The 27,066-nt window shown below is 33.7% G+C and overlaps 1 protein-coding gene across 1 annotated transcript in view; it reads right to left on the bottom strand.

The window, feature by feature from the left end:
- The window catches only part of LRP1B (LDL receptor related protein 1B), a 565,080-nt gene that overhangs the window by 171,468 nt on the left and 366,546 nt on the right, over nt 1-27,066 (bottom strand). The window contains exons 33-41 of the mRNA XM_034061327.1: nt 22,838-22,978; nt 20,762-20,887; nt 19,563-19,694; nt 12,384-12,518; nt 11,829-11,958; nt 8,413-8,539; nt 8,107-8,258; nt 7,690-7,814; nt 4,165-4,536 (exon numbers count right to left, since the gene is read on the bottom strand). Coding sequence (XP_033917218.1) covers nt 4,165-4,536; nt 7,690-7,814; nt 8,107-8,258; nt 8,413-8,539; nt 11,829-11,958; nt 12,384-12,518; nt 19,563-19,694; nt 20,762-20,887; nt 22,838-22,978 — 1,440 coding nt within the window. The remainder of the gene's footprint in view (nt 1-4,164; nt 4,537-7,689; nt 7,815-8,106; nt 8,259-8,412; nt 8,540-11,828; nt 11,959-12,383; nt 12,519-19,562; nt 19,695-20,761; nt 20,888-22,837; nt 22,979-27,066) is intronic.

Raw genomic sequence — 27,066 nt, 5'->3', positions numbered from 1 at the left:
CCTTTTGATGCAGCCCAGGATACAGTTGGCTTTCTGGGCTCCTAGCGCACAATGAAGCCAGCTTATGTTAATTTTCTCATCAAGCAACACCCCCAAGTCCTTCTCCCCAGGGCTGCTCTCAATCTCTTCTCTGCCCAACCTGTAGCTGTGCCTGGGATTGCTCTGACCCAGGTGTAGGACCTTGCACTTATCAAGAGTTAAACTTCATGAGACTGGCATCAGCCCACCTCACAAGCACATTGAGGTCCCTCTGGATGGCATTCTCTGTCCATGTCATCAACAAAGATGTTGAACAAGACTGGTCCCAAAACTGATCCCTGAGGGACACCACTCGTTACTGGTCTCCAGCTGGACATTGAGCCATTGACCACAACTCTTTGCATGTGGCCATCCAGCCAGTTCTTTATCCACCAAGTGGTCCACCTATCAAATTGATGTCTCTCCAAATTTAGGGACAAGGATGTCGTGTGGCACAGTGTCGAACATTTTGCACAAGTCCAGGTAGATGATATATATTATTATTATTATATACAATACATATAAAATGAATTTTCCAACTATAATCCCTGTGGCTGTGTTCTATTTCACAAAGGGCTGCCACTGACAATGAAAAATAGAAATGTCATGAAAGCTCTTGCACATTTTGCCTTAGCTTCATGAAGCTTTTGCAACACAACAGGACACAACAGCACACATACAGCTAGCTTCAGTTACAGGTTAGAAGTAGAAGCTGTCTAGTTTGTGCAAGTGCATTTGCATAGATGCAAAATGAAACAGCAGAAGGCTACAAAGAAATCAGTGGGTGTGGACTCCACAGTAAGTACCTCTTTCCCTCAGCCTAGTACTCCTCAAAACATGTACTTAAAGCAAGCAAGGTGGTAAAATGTAACATCTCACACTCTTTTTGGAAGGAAAGACTGAGACTAAAAGACTGTGACCATACATGGTAGTCATGTCACAACATATTTTAATAGGTTGCTCCATCAATAAGTTAATTTTAAAAATGTCTACAGACTGGATTAAGCTGTATATGATGCTACAGTAATGAAATGATGATACTGAATTCACCACCCAAAAACCTATTTGTGAAAAATCACACAAGAAGAAGGTATTTTTTTTTAATTGGCAATCACAAAAGATTGACCCTATGAAGTTACTTATAAGAAAGGAGACCCTACTGACCAAAGGAAATAATGCTCATTTTAACAGCAGTGTTCAGAGATAAAAAAAGAATCCACACCAAAAACCTACTCTGCACAAAAAAAAAAAAAAATGTGTTAGGGCAGACTATGCACATCCTACATGCTGTTGTTATTTTTTCTTCCTGGGTTCTCCCTGAGTTTGAATCTGATTTCAGTGAACTGGAACAAGTTAGATAAAGTTGTTGATGTGCTGTAAATCTACTTTCCCTAAGCCGAAAATGTGCTAGCTAATAGGTTGTTTATGAGTTACAAATCTGTTCAGTGAGGTGAAAATTTGTCAGATAATGGGTTGTTTATGAATTCTAAATCAATATTCAGTGAGTTGGAACTATGTTGGATAATAGCTTGTGGATGGGTTGTAAATCTGTTTTCAGGGAACTCGAAACATGTTAGATAATGGGTTGTTTCCTAGTAGTAAATCTGTTCTCAGTGAGCTAAAAACATGCTAGATAATGGTTTGCTTGTGAGTTGTAAATCTGTTTTTAGTGTACTGAAAATGTGTTTAACAAAGGGTTCTATATATCTTAACTGTTTTTAGAGTGCAGAAAAGTTCACAAAGGTGTTAGGCTTGAGTGGGATGTAACTGATCTCAGTGAGATCAGCTGATGGATTTTTATGTGCAGATCTACATTCAGAGAAGTAAAAATCTGGGATAACAGTATCTTGCATATAGTGTGCTCTATTTTCTCTGAGTCAAATAATGAGTAAGAGTTTGCATGATTTCTAGGCTTCAACTTAATGAGGGAGGAAGTGAGTGTAAAATTGTTAATAACTACACTAAATACTTGCAATGTGGTTTTGAATCTCTTCCTAATAAAGTAAAACTTTATACAGATGCATACTAATAAATTTGAGGAAAAAAAGCAAAATGAACACTGAAGATGTTATTTTTTAATCTCTCAGATGAATTTCATTTAGTTTCTATGTAACACACACAGTTAAAATTGAAATCAGAAAATTTTATGTCTTCTGATGAATGAAATCACTGGTGTTAACCAGTCTTATCACTGCTTTTTTCTTCAGGTATCACTGTTGGTCAAATACTTCCACTATATCAAGCAGTCTCAAACTGCCTCCTGTTTACAGTGAGAAAAAAAAATCACGTGCAGACTGTGGAAAGGAACAGTATGTAGTACAAAAATACCAGTTTAATGACTCAACATAAAGAAAAGGGATTTAAAACACATGAAGGAGAACAATAAGCTAACATATACTGGGATGTGTTATCCCTTGCAATTTGCAGTGAAAAACATTTCTCGAAAACAAAGACCATAGTTCACAAATACATCCCAAGAAAATACACAGTTAAATTTTTTGCAAGGAGACAAAATTTCATCTGACATTCTATTACTCAGAGTGCTGGGTCTGCTAATGAAAAATGAAATCAGGCATATTAAGATTACAGGTAGGAGCAACTTCCTAACAATTCCTTAAAACTGTAATTATCAACTATGTGTTATGAGATGTCTTCAGCTCTTGTACAACCACCTATTATAGAGTAATGGGGAACACTTTATTGTTCTAAAAAACAATTTGTATCTGCACTGATGCTTCTCCAGTACCTTATTTCTTCTCTTTGTCTACTTCCAATGGCTTTTCACGTAATATTTTCAATCTCTTCCTATTACACAAGGATTAAGGATAATGGTTGTAAGTTGGCACTGCACATTTTGTGAGCTGTTAGTGTCTTTTGCACAGCTAACTACAAGTCTGAATCCCCAGGTTTTGACGCTGCCCTAGGAGTAATGAAAACATCTTGACAACATTGTTTAGTTTCTTTTTACCATATCTTAATAGAGAGAACATTAATGCCTCTAACATACGCACAAAAACTCACATTAAAAAAGTAAAGGATCTTTTATCATATCTGACAAATGCTTTTCTGTTCATTACTGTCAACAGTTTTTCATGACCATGAATACCTTCCCAGAACCACAGAGCTGAGCTGCAGGATAAAATTATCCAATGTCAGTGGCTGAATAATATTTTATCTGTTTGCAGCTGTTTATCTTCTTTCTTTTCTAAAAATACTTCATTAACATGCAACAGCAAAGGGTGGTATGTTCCACATCAGATGTACTTCCATTATTCCTAATCACTTCCTTTAGCCTTGTTATTATACTGCTTGACCCAAATAAATAGCTAAATGTAGCAATGCCATAGGCAATATATGACATCAGAAATTCAGACGAGCACCATCCACACACATAAGGAGCAAAAACTAGACAACACTTCAGTTTTGGAGAACAGTTACTGATATTAACTCCAGCATCCAAAAAACCCACACAGCAGTCAAAAATTATGTAGAAAAGAAGAAACACAGTAAATACGTGCATCTGGTAACTTACTGCAGATGAATGAGGTTTACTACATATTTTACAACAATTAAATTGGAATAGAAAAAAGAGACAACAGAAGTTTTTAGAACTTAGATATCTGTAGCACAGATTTTTGGATGTTTAGCATTAAGGATACATTTCTTACACATTCACATTCAGGTTTTCCTTGAATTCTAGTTTTATGAAGATTAAATATGATAACTATTACTTACACCTTCTATTAAAGTTATGTTAGACTTTGTTGATAAAGATTTCAGTGCCAAATCCTCTGAAGATTTTACTGAAACTTTCCCTGCTTAAATTTTAACCCATTACCCCTTGTCCTATCACTACAGTCCCTAATGAATAGTCCATCCCCAGCACCCCTATAGCCCCCCTTCAGATACTGGAAGGCTGCTATGAGATCTCCACGCAGTCTTCTCTTCTCCGGGCTGAACAGCCCCAACTTTCTCAGCCTATTTGCATATGGGAGGTAAATTGAAAGGGAGTTTATTGAAATAAAATATATATATATAAGTATATATATAAATATATATATACTTATATATTAAAAATATATATAAATATATATAAATATATATATACTTATATATAAAATATAAGTAAATATTTTCTTTACTTACTTTCAATAAGCACTTTTCTGCCTGTCCAGTTGTCTTTAATGACTTGTATATTTCCAAAGTGTGCATCACTGAAGAATATGCGATTTGTACCTCTTCCTTTCAGACTGTAGTCAAAAGCAAGAGCTATCACATTTTTGAAGTACTCCGGATTTTCATATGGCCTCACTGGTGAATTTAAGTTGTTTTCATCTGAAATATGTATACTTTTTAATATTGTCCTTCCTGAGTACAACAGGTAGCCTTCATGTCTAAGGCAAGTAATTCCATCTTCTGCAAGATAGCCATGTGCACAAGCACATGTTCTCCGTGCATTTCCCCGATAAAGGCAAAGTTGATGACATCCACCATTATTCTTGGAACAAATATTAGTACCTGTAAATCAAAATAAAAGAAAAATCTTTTATAGTCCTACACTTAGCTAACTTGAATCCAAACGTAATTTTATATATTTGGAGAATTCTTCTCATAAAATCGTTCCTATTAAATATTCAGAAGTAAAACAATGTAAATAGTAAATAATGTAAAATAGTAAAGGATGTAACTTTAACCATAATGTAAAGACAATTTTAAATACAGTTAATGTGCAAAAATAACTAATGTCCCTTCCAATTCGTAAGAGGATGAATGAATAGAAAATAATAAAATGGGTTAATCTTTAATAATGAGCTTAAGGTTTAGAAACTGTTTCAAGTGCTTTGAAAGATTTAGGTTTTTTTTAAAACACCTGTTACTTGCAAAATTTAGATACCATCAGAACACAACACTGGTTTTAGACAATTTCTAGCAAAATGAAAACATACATATTGACAGATAAAAAATTGTGTCAGTTCAGTTCCCAGCTTTTGATAAAGACATTTCCTAACATTTTGTTCTAATTTCCTTAAACCCTGTCTTTAAAAACTTACTCCTTGACAAATGCATACCATTAAGAAATCATTGTCAAATTAATAACTTCAATGACTTAAACTACACTTCTTGCAAGCAATATATAAAATTACAGTAATCGTCAATAATTAGGAGCTATTTTCCTATTTCTGTTTTGGACTATGTATGAATTATTATCATAGTTAGTTTAGATAATTTAGTTTCTCTTCCTGACAACACTTTCCGTACAATTCAGCTCTTTCAGTGTAGCAATTTTCCCATTTCTGAAAGTTTTTCATATTGTGAAGAAGAACAAAACATTTTAAATAGATTGTTTTCAGCTAGAAAACCGTAATACTTGTTAGGGAATATGTAGTGTCTGAAAGTACTGCTGGTTGTTTTTCCTAACTGCTACATTTGAAACCAAAGATACTTTTAAGAAAAAAAATAATGGAGGATGAGGGATAACTTGCTCTTAAAATTAGATGTGTTTTGTGTTCCTAGGGAACATTACATGAGACATTCCCCTATAGTTATGCAAAAAAATTTGGAGATTTCACAGTGTACATTTTTACATTTGCTTTTTTTAAAGACTGATTTTTTTTTTAAAGTTTTATTAGGCTAGAAATGTTAATATCTGTTTGGAAGGATGAGAGATTGAGAAAAGAAAATATGTGAAAAAGATTCTTAAGGGATCTTTGAAAACTTCAATGCTTCCACAGTTCACCAGCTGTAAATATCTTTGAAAATGGCCAATTTCAAAACCAGTGTAATTAGGGCATGTCTGTGTTCACATAGAAAATAGCACTGAAGGATAGGAGTCTGCTTGGGAACAGCACTACAGGACTGGCTCATCAGGAAGGGTAAAACAGGTGTTTGAAAAAAAAGCATTAATTATCATCAGCAGAAATTGTTCGGTTTCTGGGGATTGTTTTGGGGAGTGTGTGAGAGGTTCTTTTGTGTTTGTCTAATGGTTTATTTGGGGTTTTTTGTTTGTTTATTTTAATAATGGAAGGTCAGGAAGCTACTAATTACATTTTTTTTTAAAACATCATTAACTAGTAGTTCAATGAACTTAAAAAAATAAAATATATATATATGTATATATATAATAGTGTGATATACAAAAACATTCCAAAAAACATTTTTTCACCTGTTTTTTCCCTTTTGTCCTTCTGGCTCACTGACATCCCCTCCCAAAGACATTAATCATTTGTACCCTAGTAAAATTTGAAAAACATATTAAAAAAATCATCCAGTTATGTTTTTCAAACTAACATAGAAAGATTTTTAGCCTCGGCAACTTCTTCTACTTCTAATGCGATAAAGTCTTTAAAGCTATCAATAAAAATAATTACATGTAAAGAAGCATTGTTTTAACCTACTGGTCTCTTTTCTTAATTCTAGAACATAAAGCCCTTCCAAGAAAGCAGACATTAACTATTTCTAGCGTAGTTGAAAAAAACAGTAAATTTTTAGGTGGATTTTATTTTTATCCACAAAATACGATGCCCACAGTACTCTGAAATTACATGCAGAAATTCTTAGTAAAATAAAACCACGTATGTTTTCAAAATTTTGTTGTGGTTGTTTTTTTTTAAGTATTTCATAAAAAAGTTAAATAAAAAATGAAGACAGTTTTTCTTACTGATCCTTATATATGTTTTCTTTAAAAAGCAGATTTATTTTACATGTCATTTAATGCTGCTATTTAGGAAAGATGTATAAAAAAAGCAGGATCATTGGGTATGTAATGCTGTGATGAAAGCAACTTTTGAGTACTACCAAGACGAGAGATATATTTATGTTAAAAAGATAATTTTGTTTTACTGTAACATTTCCCTCCCCCCCTCCTTTTGAGTGTATTTATAGAAATTCCATCTGTATGGCCTATTAAGAGTTTGTTCTGAGGAAATCATCATCATTTTTGGTAGACTTTTGTCAACATTTGCTCACTGAAACAAGGTTTTTGAGTCTTTTCAAAACCAGAATTTTAAGTGTAAAAAGAGAGCTAAAAGCAAGATTATTCTTAGTAAGGTAGCAGAGAATAAAATTTTACCATTGATACCATAAATCACAGATAGTATATGCTAACCTTTCTCTCTTGAATTTGCTAAATAAACAGAATATAAAGGAAATCTGATAGTTTACAATGTCTCTTCCCACACAAAAAAAAAATTGACCTCAAACCCAAGTAATCTCAGAAAACAAACATTTGAGACAGAGGCCGAGAATTCCTAGCTGTGTGAAGAAAAAAAAAAATAGATAAATCTGGTTTGCTTTCTAATAGAAAGCAAAACAAACCTGAGATTACTGCTCTTTAAACCATAGTTCAAGGCCCTTCTAAAATCTAAGACTGTTTTTTTTTTTTGCTTCCCTACCCCCGTTTTAATTTTCTTTAAAACAAAACAAAATTCACCAAACCTGGAACAAAACGAAGTGGTTTTGTTTTCTACTTTCTCCTTAAAACACTCAGAATAAATACTACTAAAACTCTTCTATGTGTTTTCTTCAGTACACTAATTTTAGCTAAGAAAAATACTTCAGGAAGAAAAAGTGGAGATAAAATCAGTGATTATTTAAATTCTGGTATGCTTTAACATATATAAAAAATAGCAGATGATATTAAAACAATTAATAGCATCCTTAAGAACAGCCAACCTTTCTCTCGTGCTCTGTTAAAGACTTTCACTTCCTTCAGGTTTATTCCAAGGCCAGTCCTCATGGTCACAGCATCCGTGGCCTCATTCTTGTGGCCTCTTCTAATAGAGCCATTTGCATGTGCTCTGCCAAAAAAGTTGAAGATGTCTCATCAACAATCCTCAACTAATTCACACCAAACAAATGACTGAAGGGCAGTGGAGAGCTCACCAAAAAGAAGGTGAAGAAAACTGTTCTCATCTTTGACACTGATATGCTTTAGCTTTCAGCATCAGAAATGCCCTTTCTTTTGGAAATTGCATAGGTTTCTGTGATCCATTCTGTGACCTTGCTAAGGAATGGCTAATCCTACAAAGGTGAAGCACCTGGCACTGAAATAACATTTTGAGACTCAAATACTTATAAAAAATAAATTACCTGTCAGACCAGTAGATGTAAGCTCCAAACACCGCAACTGAAAACATATCCACATTGCTCCCTGACAGCACAATCTCCCGATTCCCTCCACTCTCAAGGTCAATTCTTTCTATCTTGTCGGTACGAGCATCACACCAATATAATTTATTTTCCTAAAGATTAATTTTAAAGAAAACATCAACAGTCTTGTCCAAGTATTTAATTAAGAGCTATCAAGATTATATCGAAGTGAAAGTCCAGCTGGCTTAAATGAAACATAACAAATAATACACATTTCAACATATACTGGAAGACAGAGGAACTAACCTCATAATCAATGGAAATCCCATTAGGCCATGCAATCCCCAGGCTCACAAGCACAACCTTCTCAGATCCATCTAAGTGTGCCTTGCCTATGCAAGGAGTCTGTCCCCACTCTGTCCAAAATAAATACCTAAAATGTTGTAGAAATTACCAATTAAAGTATAGCATCAAAGTAAGAACTGAAAACATGCAATACTGTTCTTCAATAGCAAACAAAACACATCATAACCATTACATAGGTATTTAGAAAACAAGGTAAGGCTCATATCTCTAAATAATCTTAAGAGAGTAAATTAATAATAATACTTGTCTCATAGAAACTTTGTTGAGAGATGTATTGCAAATGATATATTTGATCAATAAATAAGCAATCCTGTTTCTTAAAGAATTAAGCTTTGAGTTTGGAAACATAAAAGCAAATTAGAAAAAAAAATACTGGAACAGAAGGTCCAGCAACTAATAAATAACAAATGTAGGCTAATACAAGAGATGTATGTCTACCTTAAAAACATTTTAAATATAAAGCAGTGACAAGCACTGCAGGAAATGATAGAGCAAAGGGATTTTAGGAAGAAAATACTTTTCCTGCTCTCCCAAATGCTCATGGAAAGAATCTACATCTTATCCAATTTTATGTCACTGTACACTTACTAGCACAGTAACATCACTATTTCAGGATAAGATGCTAGGTCAAACTTCTGCTTTGACCTCCTACTTCTTAGTCTGTTGTTATTGATATAGCAAAATCAGGCCAGTCAATCCACACAGAGCACTTCCTTTACTGAACAGTAACCTACAAATATCATAAGTAAATGTCTATGTGTCTACAAATCTATATATGTATGTACATTTGTATTAAAATATATTATAAGCACACTCATAAATATATTCTAAGCAAGAAAACTAAGATAATTGAGATCTAGCATGTTACTGATTGCCTGAAGAGAATTATTTTCATTGTAGATATTAATAAGAATACACTAAAAAGCAGTTTACTAATACACTGTACACAAACTGAACAGAACATACAAAATAGTTCTCCATTGTTTTTTTTGTGTGTAATGTACATATTGGTCTGTACCAAAGTCTTCTGTACATTACTACACAGTTCTACCCTTAAGACCGGTGATGGTGATATACTCATCTATTGTTAAATAGCTATATTTGATTGGATTACTGCAAATACATGAAATTAGGCTTTTTGGCTTTAATTAAAACTAATTTGTTCTCATATTTCTTGACATAAACTATAAAACTTGTACTACATTAGGAAATTGAACTGCTACATTAGATAAATGAAAAATATGTCTTAGAAATGTTAAAATAGACAATATTAATCAGCTGGATATCAACAATCACTGCTTAAGTTTAACCAGATAACTAACTGCTGCTCTAAGCAGAACTGAACTGGCTTTCAGGCACCTAGTCAGATATACTTTGTTAACATAGGACATCAACTAAATCTTGACTACAGAAATGTAAGCATTCAGTATACTTTAATTAAACATTCTGTGCTCTTTTTTTGGACTAGTTACTCAGAGGAAAAAAAAAACAAACAACAAAACCACTGTTAGCAATTTAAATTAATCTAGAACCCTCCAGGGAAAATCCTGAAGAGCTGACAAAATGAAAAGTTATTTAATACTTTCAAAAAAACATTACTGATTATAAGTATTTTGATATATAAACTCACATAAACTATTAATATAGAAAAACTTTGTCTTCCTGTATCTTCTCAAAAGATCTGGGAAGCACCATCTAAAATACTCATTTCTTGGACCTTTGTAGGTAGTAATATGCTATCAACACATTTGCTGCATGTACTTCAATAATGGAACTATGAATCTATTTTGGAACTATGCCGTACAGAACTTATGTATCAGAAATGGAGATGCACATGGTGGAAATTTAATGCTGGACTAGAATCTTTAAAAAACCTTCTCTGAAAAAAATTAAACTGGAGTTTAAGCTCACAGCCTGCTGCCTCCCCCTTAAACACGGATGAAATTTCGGAAATGTTTTTTTGAAGAAGGTATCTACAAAGTCTTAAGAATTATTTCAGTATGACCTCAACCCCATACTTCAATCACATTTCATTAGGGTGTGTGTGTGGGGAATCAGCCAACTGTATGTTAACATGAACAAGCATACCCAATGAGGGACAAAGATACTCCCTTATAGTACTGAACATTCTTAACTTTCTTCTTTTTAACAATAAATGACGTTACAAACCAGCGGATACTGGCTGCTCCACAAATTGGTATAACTGGCAGATTCAATGAGATCTAATAACTGCTATTTTTCTCTCTATTTTTCTGTCTGTTAACACAAGCTTCAGAAGGAATGAAGACTGTGAAGTGAGGGCAAGAGCAGGGAAGAATAACTTCGAAAGCTTTTCCTCGTAAAGGGAAAAAGATATGCCAATAACACAGAGGGTAAAAAGGCCATAATCTTCCCAAAGAAACATATACTTGCACTTCACTAGCAAGCCATGCCTTCTCCTGAAGAAACTTGGAGACAACTCATGACATAATTTCATGTCACAGTACATAAAAAAAAAAAAAATCAAGCTTAATTACCTTCAGAGTTAGGTGATACACTGTTCTACCAGACATGTAAAACAATTATTTATGTGATCCTCTCATCCCTCTATGTTTTCTTAAGTATTCTGAACACACCCCAAAATTATAAACCTCCACATGATCAAAACATCTAAGGAATGTTGCACTGACAAATTCAGTTCTACATTTAACATTTTTTTACTGTTTAATTGTAGCTCTGCTAGCAATAGTTTCAGAGCTGGAATGGGACAGAACATTGTCTATTTTTATTAATGCTGCAGTGTAATCTCTACTCTCAAACAGCTGGATGAATGCAGATATAATTTCTGATAACCCTTACTCTCTTACCCACATGCTTCATCTCACCTTACTTTCAGCTACCCTGGGCAATCTCCTTGGTTGTGTATTATAAATTCTAGTATCATGATTATACATGATACTAGAAATTATAACTACCAAGGATTATATTGTTCTATGATGTCATAATGACATCGAGGTCGCCATTAGCTAATGTGATTTCCCTGGATTTGCTGGAAACTTGAGAACAGATTCAAATACGCTTCCAAGCAATGTCTAAACTTCAGCTGAAATGGCTGCCTTAGAAAATGAAAATAGTTTTGCAAATAATGTACAGTATGCAATGTATACAGAGACCAATGACTAAAAAAATCAGCCTATGATAAGAATAACATTTTCTTCTACCCGAGCTTATTTACAATATAATAGTTTCCAACACAATCCTTTTGGATTTCATTAAATGCTTATCTATTGTAACAAAGCCCTTAATTTTCTTATGCAAAATCTTCAGTGCTAGCATGCAAACTTTGTAAGAAATGCAAGTAGCCAAAGTCATGTTACCCTTTTTCTGGGTGTACTGCAATAGATCTTGGCTGGTCCAAACCCTGGGATATAATTACGTATCGGAATGAGCCATTGAGCCGGGCCACTTCAATTAAGTTGAAGCCATGATCCGTCCAATATATGTTACCTAGGAAAAATACCCTCTGGTTACTGGAAAAAAGAAAACACTACATGAAAAGTGTTAAAATCTTCAGTGTGCAAGTTAGGACCAGAAACTAATGGCTGTATTTTAACTTACATGTATCTTTTACTTGTAATTTCTGGTCCTACTCAGCCTTCTGTTGTAAAGAATAAGCTTGCATTAATGGTTGTCACTTGCTAACTAATGGTTGAGACTGGCTATCTAAGAAATAGTGTCCAAGATACTTAAATAACTTTTCTGTCTGTAATAAAACTGGAAAAACAGTGGTGGTAGCTTCAAAGAATATCTAGATGTTCGGAATAACAGAAATTATAGCAAAAAGCAAAGCAAGTTATTTAGTCTTGAGCTGAGGATGCAAGAATGTACTGTCAGAAATCATGAAGAGTCTTGAGAAGCAGGCTAAGACCTACCTGCTATCCAGTCCACTGCAATGCCTTCAACTCTTCCCAAACCATTTGTAACAATATCTTCTTTCCATGTTTGGTCTCGTTTAGATCTGCAAATTTTGTTGAAACCCATGTCTGTCCAATAGATTGTATCATTTCCTAAAAAATACATAGCAGCATTCCTTAAATTAATTCAGCTACTTCAAGTTTCTACATTAGTAAATGTAAAACCTGACAATTACAACTTTATCAGTATGTCTCAGAGTGAAAAATGGTATCAAAACCATCATCTTTAATCCCTTATTTTCCTTTTATTTATTTAAAGTAAATAAATGAGAATTCTAGGTTTTCTTCTGGTTATTTAGTACTGCACATATTACACAATAGGGCCATGTCAACAGATGAAAACTACTACCTTTGCTAAAATGACAATAACTGTTGACATTTTTTTAATGGGATGTTTGAAAAACATTGTTTTGTTTATTAATCACCATTCCAAAGTATCTACTAGTCTGAAATACTACATTTTGAAACTGCCTATACAGTCTTTTTCTTCAGTAATGGACTGCAGAAACTGGACTAGCACTATTAATACTATAATTACACAAACCTGTTTTTATTTTCCCAGCTGGACTCTTCACTAGGGACTTAGTGACAGGACAAGGGGTAATGGGTTCAAGTGGAAACAGGGGAAGTTTAGATTGGATATAAGGAGGAAGTTCTTTACTGTGAGGGTGGTGGGGCACTGGAATGGGTTGCTCAAGTAAGTAAGTTGTGAATGCTCCATCCCTGGTGGCGTTCAAGGCTGGGTTGGACAGAGCCTTGGTTGACTTGGTTTAGTGCAAGCTATCCCTGCCCATGGCAGGGAGGTTGGAACTAGAAGGTCCTTTTCAACCCCAGTAATTCCATGATTCTAATAATTCAGATTGAATTTTGGCAGCATAGAAAAAATTAACTAGGAAAAAAAAAAGTGTTACATTTGAGAGCGATATCCTGATGAAAGCATAGAAAATTGACTGTATCTGCAGTTCATCTTTTATTTCGAATGTCCTGTCAAGCTTTCCCTAAGAGCCTTTTTCAGGGCTTTAAGGGATTTTAGCTGTCTTCCCTGTCAGTCTGCCTCTGCTGCCTGTCCAAAAGTAGAAGAGAAGGACCACTATGTGTTCTTCCAGTATAAACTTATTTTCACTGATCATTTAAAGTCTTAAGCCAGGCTGAGTATCTAGAAAGGCAAAAGCACAGATATGCACTCCTCTCTGTTGCCACAAAGTCCCCTTGGTAAGCAGATGGGGTAAAACAAAAGGATTATGACCCTTTAACAGAGTTCCGAGTTAACAACACAGATATTTAGCAACCCACATTTTAGTTTCAAACCATGCACTGTGGACATCCCGAGTGAGATATTTTGTTTGGGAAAAACACTGCTCACAGGTAAATAATATCTGTTCCTTTATTTTTTTATACTTTAGATATGTATCTACTTATAATTCCATAAGAGATAGTATATACATATGTATTTCTATAATACATATATTTCTACATCTATAGAAATATTACAGATAGTATATATAAATATTTATATGTCTATACATATATATGCACACATATATATAAGTGTGCATGTGTAAATATATACATATATATATGTGAGAGAAAACAAAACTTACACAGATAATTGTGAATTCCAATTTTAAAAAAAATCTATTATTTTTACCATCTGGATAAGATATTCTACAAGTGATTTTTTTTTTTTGTATTTCATACTCCAGTTTAATTCATCTCCATAAAAATAAACCACTCTGTAGTCATACTATGACTAAGTCAGCCATATGTGCAAGAATCCACACAACAGCTTAGAAACTGTTGTAAAAATGCAGAGCTCTTGGTGGTTTCAGTTCCATGAAATCTTACTGTATATAGCACAACCAGCTTTGTAGTTCTGTTTTCTTAAAATACTGATTTTCAGTAATTAAAAAATTCAAACAACTGAACAACCTGTATTTGCTTCCACATAATCATGTTAAAGAAATAAAGCAAATCTAAAAAAATAATATTGCTCTTTAAAATATATTATCACATACAACCACGATTAAAAGTCTACATAAACTAATTTACTTGCTGTAAAATGCAATGGTTTATGACACAGTTTTGGTTTAGTAATGATTAATACTTTTCCTTAATACACAATATACACGACCTGAATATGAACATGTAGGAAGCAACTGATGGTTATGTACATGTACAAAGAAAGATGTTGATAGCATACAAAATCATGGATATGTGTAGATGTAACTTCAGAAATATAAAGATACTTCCCATTAATAAAGGAAAACACATTTTCAAGATAAATATTACAGGGAATACTATTTTAACATCAGTCAAAATAATTTTTTATTTAGATGGTAGTGTTCCTGTAAAATTACCAGAGTTCTTAAGCAGAATGAATCTGTTCTACAAATAAAAAATACGTAAGTAGTTTTGGGACTGGAGCTAGTCAGAGAAGCTCAAGTAATATTTACTGTGTTGGAGGAATCTCACAAAGTACATGAAGTTCACTGATTCTAGAAAGTATTGTCAAAAGTAAATGCTAATAGCTTGAGTACGTAAAGATAAAAAATATCCAACTGTACACTGACATTAAACTTGAGCTAACACATAATTTTCTTAAAATTCTCATATTCTTTTACAACCCAATGCCTTACTTGTCTGCATTTTGTATCCTGAAATAAATCTTTATTAAACCTAACTATAAAATGCATGGATTATGACATTTGGAGATAATTGTTCAAAGATGCCTTTTTTTTTTAAGTAAAAGTTATTTATTCGATTTATTCACAGCAATACAAAAAATTTCAGTAACTATATACTATACATGATATTGGAGAATTTTTTCTTCATTTTTCAGGTACTTCATACTAGTAAGAAAAGAAAAAAACCTATACTCCTTTGCTGTATGGTGTGAAAATATGTAAGTAGTTAGTTGCCACCAAACTAATAAAGATTTCTGTGGGTTTCATATACAATTAATACTACAGCATTTGCTGAATTTCAGTTCGCACTTGGATACAGATGGTATGATCCAAATGACAGACCCCTCTCATTTTATAGACACAGCAATTATTATGGATTCCTTTTTGTTACTAATCAGAGTTCTCCATATCTCAATAAAATATTTAGCAACATTCTCACAGTAGGGTTCAGCCACTCAGATCCATGCCATGTAGAACAAGCTAATAGGAATTCAGATTAAGCAATTGGCCTTTAATTTGTTGTAGCAGTTCACTTTAAAAAGTGAACACTTCTCACAGATTTGTGTGTCAAGGCTGTCTCTGTCAGGTAGAACTATTAATATCATAATTACACAAACCTATTTTACTTTCTAAATTACTCTGAAAATTAGAGACATGGAGATGAAAACTCTCTTCAGCACCTAGTTCTTGAAGACTATTCTGGCTTCAGGTAGATGAAAAGAAGGCCTATATTGAATTTGGAGCCTTCAGTATTTACTTATTCTACTGTTGGATTCTGAAGAAAAGAGAATTACTACTTGGAAATTACAGTTGCCACAAAATGGGAAATAACAATCTATAACTTTGCACAGCTCCTACAAGCATTTTGCTAAGTGGTAAGCATTAGTAACCATGGCCTCACATTGACTCTTAGAGTACACAGACTGCTTATCAGCAAACACTGCAAATTAACTCCATTTAATGCATTAGTATTTTGCCAATAAAATCCTGTAACTCAAAACTCCACCTGCAAAGTATTTGCTGAACATTACCCCTTCTGTCAGGCTCTGTCAGCTTAGTCTGTAAGTGTTCCAAATGCTTATTTTTACAAAGACAGTAAAATATTCTCTTCCCACCTATACACACCTGCATGTACATGACAGATAAAATGCCTGAAGGCACAATGATAGCGTGAGTAACAGGGTGACAGAAAACTGAGACAGAAGTATGGAAAAATATGTCACAGAACACCTCTGGATTCCCAGATCCCACTAAGTTCAGCAAAACTCAGTGAGGGACTGAGAAGACTTCTCTTTTCACAAAGGCAAAAACTTAAATTGTTTCTGAGATTAACTACTGCAGAAGTGAAAGGGGCTCAGCAATAAAACAGTATGATCTCAGATCTACCGACAAATCTATTATGCCACCTTTATGAAGGCTTTCTGACACATACGCAAACATTCATGTAACTGTACTTCATTTTTGTAATTTAAATAAGAAATGTTATTAATCATTAAGTAGCTTCTGCCCTCTAAAGTCACTAAGACTTAAGAGATAGTGTCTCCTGATGAACAGTATCAGTTTTTCTTGGGCACATAGTTTTACCTACCAATTTGATACAAGTAAACACAATGAAACACAATGTTCTTGTTTCTTCAATACTTAGAATGCCCTAGATGTCTTCGATAAAGTAGTGTCTCTCTGCCATGCAGATTCTCCTCCACCCACACCAAGCTTAAATAGAGTACCTCCCAATGTTTGAAACAATTATTTCAACAAACACAAACCACATACTAACTTAAAAAGTGTGGTGAGCTTCCTGGGATAATGTTGAGAGGAAAACAATGGGCATTTGCCAGAGACACTGTGAACAAGTCTGCAGCAGCAGGAAAGAATCAATGCCATTGTTCTTAACAAAACAGTAATGAAAGGCTACTAGGATGACACCCAATTTTATAAACCTATGTCTTAAACAATACTGGTAACCCTCTTCCCACTGACCTCTAAAAGAAGTCCAAAGGTCAAAACTACTCTTGTAGTTCTTTAAGGAGAACACAGATAAATGGCATGGAGGGGAAAATGTGCATTTATCCTCTAACACTATATAACTGCTATACACTAGCATATGTTAATGTATTTTAACCACTTTGCATACTTAAGCATTACTGCAAGTAGATTGGAATTAGGGAATGTTACATGACTAAGAATAGTCATTTTATTAAAAAAAAAAAAAAAACAAAACCCAAACCAACAACCAACAAAAACCAACTAGAAAACAAACCCAAAATAAAAAGAAACCCCAAACAAAACAAGATGAAATCTGAAAGTACATTCACTTGTCTTCTCAATCAGATTTGATGACCAAAGGTTTTAGAAATGAATTTATAAAATTCAAGGTACCAAAATGAGAAAATAATTGCTTTTTAAGCTGAAATGCAGTTGAAAGCTGTACTGTAACTTTTTATAACACAGTATCCCCTTGTGATTTCACTGCTCCAGAAAATTTACATTCATATTTAGCAATGCATTTGTCACTGTCAAACATATTCATGTTCCCTGTGCTGTAACTCATCATCACCCTACTCGATTTCATCCTTCCTCAATTCTCATTTTTAAAAGTTAAACATTGGTACCTGCATCTTATTCTCAAAAAACACCAATTTGATACTTTCTACTGGCATCCAAAGCTCTGTAAATTAGGAGCTATCATGTAAGTAAGCCATGCTGAAAACTAAACAAAACCAAAAAAAAAAAACCCCAAAGAAAATAAAAGATGCAAAATCCCCAGCACAATCCTAGTATCGGTATTTTAGAATTAAAGGTCAAATTTCAGACGTCTATATTAAATATCATATCCTATAAAGTTTGCAATACATGAGTTCAAACACAGTATTTTTTAAGTATACTATAATAAAAACTATTATCCCTGGAAAACCCCATTACATAGTCTTGGTACTTTGTCATGAATATGTGTACCTACCACTTCTCTATCATCCTGTGGCATTCAAGGAATAGATGAAATCAGCTGTATCATAGTTCTTCCCATCTAAGATATGTGTATAAAGCACTGGCTTTTAAGTAATTTTTAAGTCTCAATAGAGTGTGATGGAACTTTGCCTATGATATAACAAAAACTCTGAACATTACCTGTTACTGATTTTGAAAGCAAAATATAAAAGTTTGAGGGCACTGTAAAATGTTGGGTGAATTTGGAATCTTACTAGGCAGAGCAGAGGTACAAGAGTGCCACGGTAAAAGGCAGGCCAAAAGAAAAGACTTTAATGAATTTAACTCCTGACCTATTAATAAATTTATAGAGATATTTGTGCAATCAAGTAGTCAAACAGAACAAATAGGAAAATGCCTGCTTTTAATATGACGCCATATGTTAACATATAGTTAAGCAAAAAAAACATAGGATCTCTTGGTGCTGAATTCCCAGGCAGAATTTATTTCAAAATTAAATACAATGGAGTATGACAAAATAACCATACGTTTCAGGAAGTCAATGTCCTTATGTATTAGATAACTTAAAATTTTATGTCTAAACTGCTAGTTTGTAAACTCTATGGGTAAAAAAAATACCCCAAAATAGCTCATGTAAGAATCAGCTTAGAAGGAAGGCTGGTCAAAGAGCTAGTGGCTCAAAAGTAAGGAGACACAAGGTGTTTTCAGGTCACTACTTGGTCAGATTTCTTACTTACTGTAAGCTAACCAAAAATTCCTAATGTTTTTGAAGTTACTCACATGCACCTTAGTTCCAGTGGGAGATGTATCAAATTATCTTTCAGGACATGAACCTTAATTTTTTTTCCACCTTCTTTCACATGCATGCAAGAAAGAAACCTAATTTCATAGGATATTTGTGGAGGCTATGCAAACTAAAATCTGTTTCCTATTTATACACTGCAGTGGAAAGCTAAGTAGTGTACTTGAGATAGACATGCCTGTTCTTCAGGCTGTTAGAGCTCCCACTTTTGAAGAGAAGAAACAGATACAAAATTGGCTTGTACACTACAGTGAAGAGGCTGAGTTTTACTGGACAGAAAGAAAACTATGCCACTCAGCTGTCAAATCCACCTGTTAGGTTACAAAATTCAGAAGGAAAAATGTCATGACAGCAACAAGCTTTTTTCTATAAGAAAAGAACTAATAAAACCTGTTTTTCTACAGATTTGAGCACTTTCTGTAAAATCACCAGTTTCCTATTCAAGTTCTTAGTGATGTCTCCACTGAAAAACAGCAGATAGTGCTGCTAATGCAGTCTACATATACATAACAAGTTTTTCTCTTTACTGTAAATAATAAATAGCTTCAGGTTAACACTGTAGCATACAACTTCCAATTTCCTTAAATATAGTTGCAATTACTTAGAAGGTTTGACAACCTTCATTTCATTTGATAAACATATTTCTTTTATAAGGAAAGTATACAATATTTACCATACATACAATAAACTATACATGACATTTACCTGCATGGAAGTCTATGCCCACAGCAAATGAAGCTCCAGATATAGGCATTAAAGCATCCATTTTATCATTTGGATCAAGAGGAATTCCTCTAATTCCTTCATGAACAGAATACATAAGAAATGATTCAATACCTATGGGAAAAATAAAATAGCTGATGGGAGCAAAGTGAAGACTTTCCTAGTTAAAAAGACCTGGGGAAGTAACAAGTACTAGACACAGTTTTCCAGTATGGCTTCATAGTTTTCCAAAACGATAAAGCCATCCCTTTGAAAAAATAATGGTGAATTCATATGGTGTAGTTCTAATTAAATGATAAATGCAGTCTCATAACGAAAAGGAAACAGTTGCCCATTTCAAGCATTACCTTCTAATTAAGTAACAAGCAGTAATGAAAATTAGAACTTAAGAAACTGGGTTTGAATTATGAGAAATTTAGGAATATTTTCAGTGCACATCTGCACTTCTTATATATATTCAGCGAATGACAATTTTAAAGAACTTGTGGAAACCAGGACTCAAGACTGAAAATAGTCTTTTGAGGCACAGGATTCATCTCAGCTCATTTAGTCATGCATACTTCCTTTATAGACAATAGAGAGAAATACACAGCTTTAGTGAACAATGCAGTTGATATATATGAAATGCCTACTTTCGTGTTAGATTAATCATATTCCAGGTGCATTCTATTTCTATTAAGTAGGAAGAATTTCTATTAAGTAGGAAGAAACTCTGTGTAGTGGTCTTGTTATTTTGTCATTCCCACTTGAGATGAATCACACCTAATTGTTCACAACCAAGATTAGAACAAATACTTTGTTGCCCTACTCTGTTCATATATCAGAAAACCTTTAAGAGAAATTATGCAGGGTGACAATATCTAACTCGATACTGAAGAATTTTAACTACCATACACAAAAAGTCCTATATTTTAAATACAGGATTCATATATTTTAAATACATACTGTATACCAATTTTACACTAATTAACAACTGCAAGTTATAAATATCCAAAGAAATAAATGTAAAACTAAACTATTTTAAAAAATAAATAAAAAATATTAAGAGCATGTTATTGTCACATATGAAAAACACTGAAAAAATAGGAAAGCCACATTTATGTTGCATTAAAGAAAGTTTATATACCCATTACAGCAATAAAATTGAAGTTAGTGAAAATAAATACTGTACATCATTTTACCTTTGCATGCCATGCGGTTTTTTTGAAGGTTGTAGCCTACTGTACACACACATGTCCTGGTGGTTTCTGATGTTGGTAAACAAAGCTGGGAGCATCCACCATTATTTAACTGACAGGAATTGCTACCTATTACATGATGGGAGAAGAGACAAGAAAAAAACCTAAATTTGAACAGTGCAATCCTGACTAAAAATGAGTGTTGGCATCAATTTATTATTATGATCAAAACCAAATATTGTCCAGCTAACTTGTTTAAAAAATTTAGATATGCATGTAACCTTTCAGGTTTTACTAATTTTCAGTGCTTCACTCTTGCAGCATTTATCTGTGCACTTAGAATATTTTTTTTCTTTAGAATATTTTTTAATACCTCAATTTTCTGAAGGTGAATATGCCTTTTTAAAGTAAAAGCGTATGATAAAACTGAAAATACCACACTGTTTTGAGTAGCAATGATGAAATCTCACTGACATTAGTCTAGAAGTTATTTTATTCTAAATGATGAGCAAGTCATTGATCATATTGTATTCATTCAACAAACATTGTACCATCCGCATTATCTTCATGAACCAGCATTCGTTTAGTATATCTAAGATACACTTCAATGTGACCTCACAGATCCATGCACCTGTATCTTAACTAGAACAGTATGTACTTTTAAGTAACACATAAACACCTTTTAGTAAGATTTATATATGTAAATCTACTAAAACATTTGAAAAATTAGGTAATTACAAGTTAGCAAGTCCATATGAACCAGAGCACTAAATATCACTCCTATTTTTGCATTCCTAATTTTGAAGTAGAAAGAATTTCTTCATCTAAAATTATAGCCATTTTTTAATTATACAACCATACAAATGGAAAAGGCAGTTGAGCTTTCTAAGTCTCAGGTATCCTTAGAAAATTAGAGAAATTGTAAGGTAAAAATTAATGTAGAATGCCAAATTTGTATACAGCGAAATGTGTAAGTGCCCTCGTGTTCTACTTGCTGGCATGTCACTTTGATTTATAGAAATGTAAGATGTAAATTAAATCTGTGAAGATTCTTCAAAAAAAGTGTAAATCCCATCCATAGCATTTGACTCCTATAACCAAAACTCTGACATTGCTCTCTGTCAAAACATAGATCAGCAAAGTGACATTTCGCTACAGTGAAATCACAGTTAAAAATCAGTAGTACAAAAAACTGTTAATTTTCTTCACTTTTGTACAATGGAAGACACATCTTAATGCTGCAGACACCAAATACTGTTAATATTTGGGCACTCATGAGGCTATCTGTATACCTCCATGATAGAGAGTTCAAGCATTTTAAAATGACAGACACATGACTGAATGCCTGAATTATTACTTGCTGCTCCATCACATTTAAAAGTAATGGCCAGGCTGCGAAAGCATCTCCAGTGTTTCCTAGGTTATGTAAAATGGCAAGTTCTCCTAAGAGCACTTACTATACAAGTGAATTAACATATTCCATACACAGACTTTTTGTTACTGTTTTATTGTGGTAAAACATCCTGTTTTCTTTTGGAAGCTTCTCCACAAAATGAAATAATTTGATTCACCTGGTTCAGTAGCTGGAATCAGAAATAATATCTTCCTAAAGAAACACCCAAATGCTTTTATCTCTGATCTCCAAATTCATGAAACTGTGTGCATGATCCCAAATTACACTTTTTCATATTATCTTAGTTCCACTTTGCGAACTAAACTTTGATAGCATGTTTTTGCTTTTTTGCACTTTTGATTTTTACTACTGTCAGTTCACAAATTAAACTGTCTTAAACCACATATATAGTGAAGAATCTTAATGTATTCTCTTATAATACTTAAGATTTAAATAATTTCAGATGAGATCACACAGTGATTTATTTTTACTAAAAACTTTAAACTTTAAATTCAATTACAATACATTGGGTAAAGCAATTATTCTATGAAATAATAAAAAAGTTTGTAATTTATCACTGAATTATAATGAAATACATATTGTTCTATCCACATTTGGAGAATAATATGGGAAAAAGATACTACGCACTCTTGAAGTTGGTTAAACATGCTTAAAGTTTAACATACCTTGCTGTGCTGCTTTATCATACACTTTCATATGTACAACACCTGAAGTTTTATTTCTCAGGACAGTTGGGTTTCTTCCATCTCTTTTGTTACAGGTGCCAATCTGAGCTAAGTTCTGGTCTGCCCACCAAAGCTTTTTATCTGTAAAATTTTTAAGTTTTAAAAGTTAAGAGGATCACTATCAAGTTACATATCTTTGAAACCTAAGGTGGGAAAAGCGTTTGAGGTTAATTCTCAGATCGATTTCAAAGAAAATTGCTCAGACATAAATAAAGTTTGATTTTAATTCTAAACCCACAAAATTTAGGTTTATAAATTTACTTTTTTTCTTTAGGTGACAGGCTTACATACATTTTTAAGTGGAAAAACTGTATTATGCACAACTCATAACTAAAAGTTACAAAAACTTATTCATAGATCATGTACTACAACATAGGGTTTGCTCTTGAACTTTGCTATATCCATTCATTATGTACATAGAGATGACAGGAACTCTGGCTCCAGGTTTTCATTATTTGAGTGTTCAAATTAAGCAGCATGACAATTACCATAAAAATTAAGATTATTTTTACTGTCTTCAAGGAATTAGTGAAATTCCCAAGTTACATTGAAAATAACTTTTAATCATAATTTATACAAGATTTTAAAATAACAGAAAAAGTGAGACAGGCTATGCACACACAAGCATAACATTTCAAACCATCCTTGTCAATTCATGCATGCAGAGTACTTGAATCATAGTATGAGGGACTTGCCAAAAAGTTAAGATTTCTCACTTGGTACGCAATTCCAGTATAGGCAACATTATTTTGCTGTGGCTAGATTTCAGGTGATTTTAGTCATAAAGATTTCACTTAAATCTGATGGGAGTCTAAGTGCTATGAGGACAAAACCACCAAGTTTGATCATATTGCCATAAGTGTATTGGTTACTGTGGAACATAAACATTCATTAAAAAGAAATTAAGATACAAATGTCAGTATTAACGTAAAGATAATCTTCATAACAATTTAAACAACTGAATATGAAGATAAACAAAGAAACTTAATTTAACAATTTCAAGAAGCTGGAAGAAGGTGTATGGGACTTGTATATTGTCTACTTCATTTTACTTGCATCACTACAGGAAAAAACAATTTAAATCTCAACAATAGGGATTACTTTAATTTTATTCAGAAATATACAACACTTATTAGTGTTATCAGTTTGTCATTTTGAGACTTTGATTCATTACCTGCTGGAATTAACAAAAAAGCTTCTTCAGCTAAAGTATTTGCTACTCTCTCATTCATGAAATGAAAGATAATAAAATGCTTAGGTGTCAATGGATTATAACTTCTTTAAGGTAATAATCTTTATTACTTTTCCTCAAATCGGTATCTCTACCAAGTTTTGAATATTTCATGTTTCATCACTTGATATTGTACAAATGGACTATAAAGTAAGCCATAATAACTGCAAGGCAAAAAAGAAAAAAAAAGATTACTTATCTGGAAACACAAGGGGAAATAATGCAAACAGAATAAAAGAGTATGAAATATACACTCTTAAAATCCTTCTTAGCAGCCTTCATAGAAAATTTTTATTCCTTATTGCTAAGACTTGGATGGCAGAATAGGGTAAAATACGAGCTAAGCATATAACAATATGGTAAAATAAGAGGGAGCCAATAAGAGCATCAGAAGAAAGCTGGAAATGCCCCTTACTCTCTTGCTATTTCATATACCCCTGCACATATAAAAGGACATGGTTATTGTCTTTACCGTAGCTCTGAAGGATGACATCAAGATCTTAGAACTGCTTTCTACAACAGCTACACCCTGTTTCAATGAAGATGCTGTGGTGACAGTGGAAAAGCTCTGTAGTGTGGCACTGCTACTTGTAATGCCCATACTGCCAGGTACCACAGGCATATGTCATCAATCGGGGGTACCAAATGACTGTTCACCCTTATGTCACACATGAGACTATCAAGACTTGAGAACTGGGTCCTGCCATGACATGATTTTGTGACTTGCCATGTGCCAGATTTCACATATACAAGCACTAACATTGCACACTCAAGGTGGAATCATTTGTTTAATGCCAACTAACATATTCTACATAAACATATTCCATGAGAACATGGTGATGGTTCAGTTTAGAGGAAACTGAAGAATGCAATGAAACTGCAGAAGTGTATTTCTGAAAGGCAAGCAAAATTTTGTCAGATCCAAAATATTAAACATAGTAATGATGCTTACTGCCTAATTCTAACAGACAAAACACTGACGAATTTAAACTTGCTTCTGAAACAAGGACTCTGCTAACTCACAGTGACTGAATGTTCACAGTGAAGAGCTCCTTACCTAACCAGTGTCAAGCCCTCCAGCTGTTTCCCTTACAACATAATATTTTCATATTTATCATATCATGGCTGACATTAATCTCAATGGTTGCTGGAAGCAAAGCAAATCATTCCTCTCCTGTCTGTGTGAGACAGAAACACAGACCATACCAAACATACAGAAAACAGCCAATGCTGATTCTTGTCATCCTTCAGATATAGCATAAAACCATTATTTCAGTGAAGAACTTCCTGACATTTCCATCTGTAGATAAACATCCAACACAAAGCACTGCCAGCTAATTCTATTAAGTGTAACGGGAACAACATCCTCCTGTATTCTACTTTTCACAGTGAAGTCATAAGATAACTTCTGTTACCATAGGAAAAAATCAACACACAGAGCTAACACAACCCTTGTCTAAGGATTTCTTTTTGAAGTGTAACTAAGAACATGCATATGCCATACATCCTAGACAAACTCAAAAGCCAACCCATACAAAATCTCATCTGACTGAACCTCAGTAATTCTGGAAAAGAGCAGCATGATGGGCTGTCTGAATTCATCCCTTTGTCGGTAGCCAGCTGGCCACACAACATGCACTAGCCAGTGTATCACTTCATGTGTAGCTCCAGAATGGCAACAGCCTCTGCTTTGTTTTGACATAAAGATGGGGAATGGAGTGGAGAGAAAAAGAGGGGGGAAATTTAAGGAATATGTAATGAAAATGGGGGTACTGTGCTAATAAGTCACAGAACTGTGAACAGGGCAAAGCTCGAAAGTGCTTGCAGTAGAGATATCTGTTGTGAAGAGCAGGAGAGAAATTGCAGTGAGATCTCAGGATGAAAGTCATGGAGTATTGCACTGGAGATACTATGGAGAGAAGGTTATAGAATGAAGCTGAAGGTACTGTGTTATTAAGATTCGGGAGACATGAAAGCAGTCTGTACCAATTCCACTTCTGTTGAAGCAACTGCTGGTTTGAGCCTACTTTCATAGAAAATCCTAAATTAAAATGCCTACTTATAGATGGAAATTCAACAAACTTTTATTAGGAAGAAGTTAATTTTCACAAGTGAACAAAAATGCTTGCAATGCTGAACATTGGAAGTAATCCAGAACTAAGAAATCATGAGAAGAAAAGGAGTGGATGGAGAAGGAAGCAAAGCAGGCTCTACCTCAAATGCATCAGATTGGATTTCAAACTCAAACTGCAGTAAACTAATAACCAAACACTGACACAGAAACCAGGCATCTGATTTCAAGTCCTTAACATGTCAGTCCACACTGTCTCCAGAGCACGGATGGATGAATAATGAATGCAACGGCCTCAGTGTTCCAGTTAGACAAGTTCCATAGTCCATAATACATTTCACAGTGCCCGTTTCTTTTTTCCTTGAATGCCAGAACACCAAAGTCCTTACTCCTTTCACAAGACTTAAGCAGTACAATGATCTCCTTTCAACTCACTATGGCTTATCAGTTTTTCTTGGCTTAATCATAACCAAATAGATCAAATGAATCAATCAAATGAAATATAGTTCTGGCACTAGCCTTGTAGGAAGTCTCAGTAAAGAAAACAACAGAAAAAAAGGAAAAGAAATTACAGCAGCAATTTTAATTTAACTTTAGCTTCAGTTTGTCACATGTATTTTTAAACTGGAACAATTTAAATGGCAATATACGGCCAATAAAACATGCTTTGCAGTGAGTTAAAATTTCACTCATGACTACATTAAAAGTATTAATTACTGTGAAATATAATCTCACAGCCATGTTCCACATGAGAAAAAAGTATGAACCTTTCTCTTTTTTTGTCCAAATACATATCTTTCAATCATCTTAAATTAAATAACTAAATGGTGCAAGTCTATATAATTGTAGTTTAACATCATCAGCATT

This window comes from Melopsittacus undulatus, chromosome 4 (genome assembly GCF_012275295.1).
Source record: "Melopsittacus undulatus isolate bMelUnd1 chromosome 4, bMelUnd1.mat.Z, whole genome shotgun sequence".
NCBI lineage: Eukaryota > Metazoa > Chordata > Aves > Psittaciformes > Psittaculidae > Melopsittacus > Melopsittacus undulatus.
This window is presented reverse-complemented; position numbering and strand designations above follow the sequence as displayed.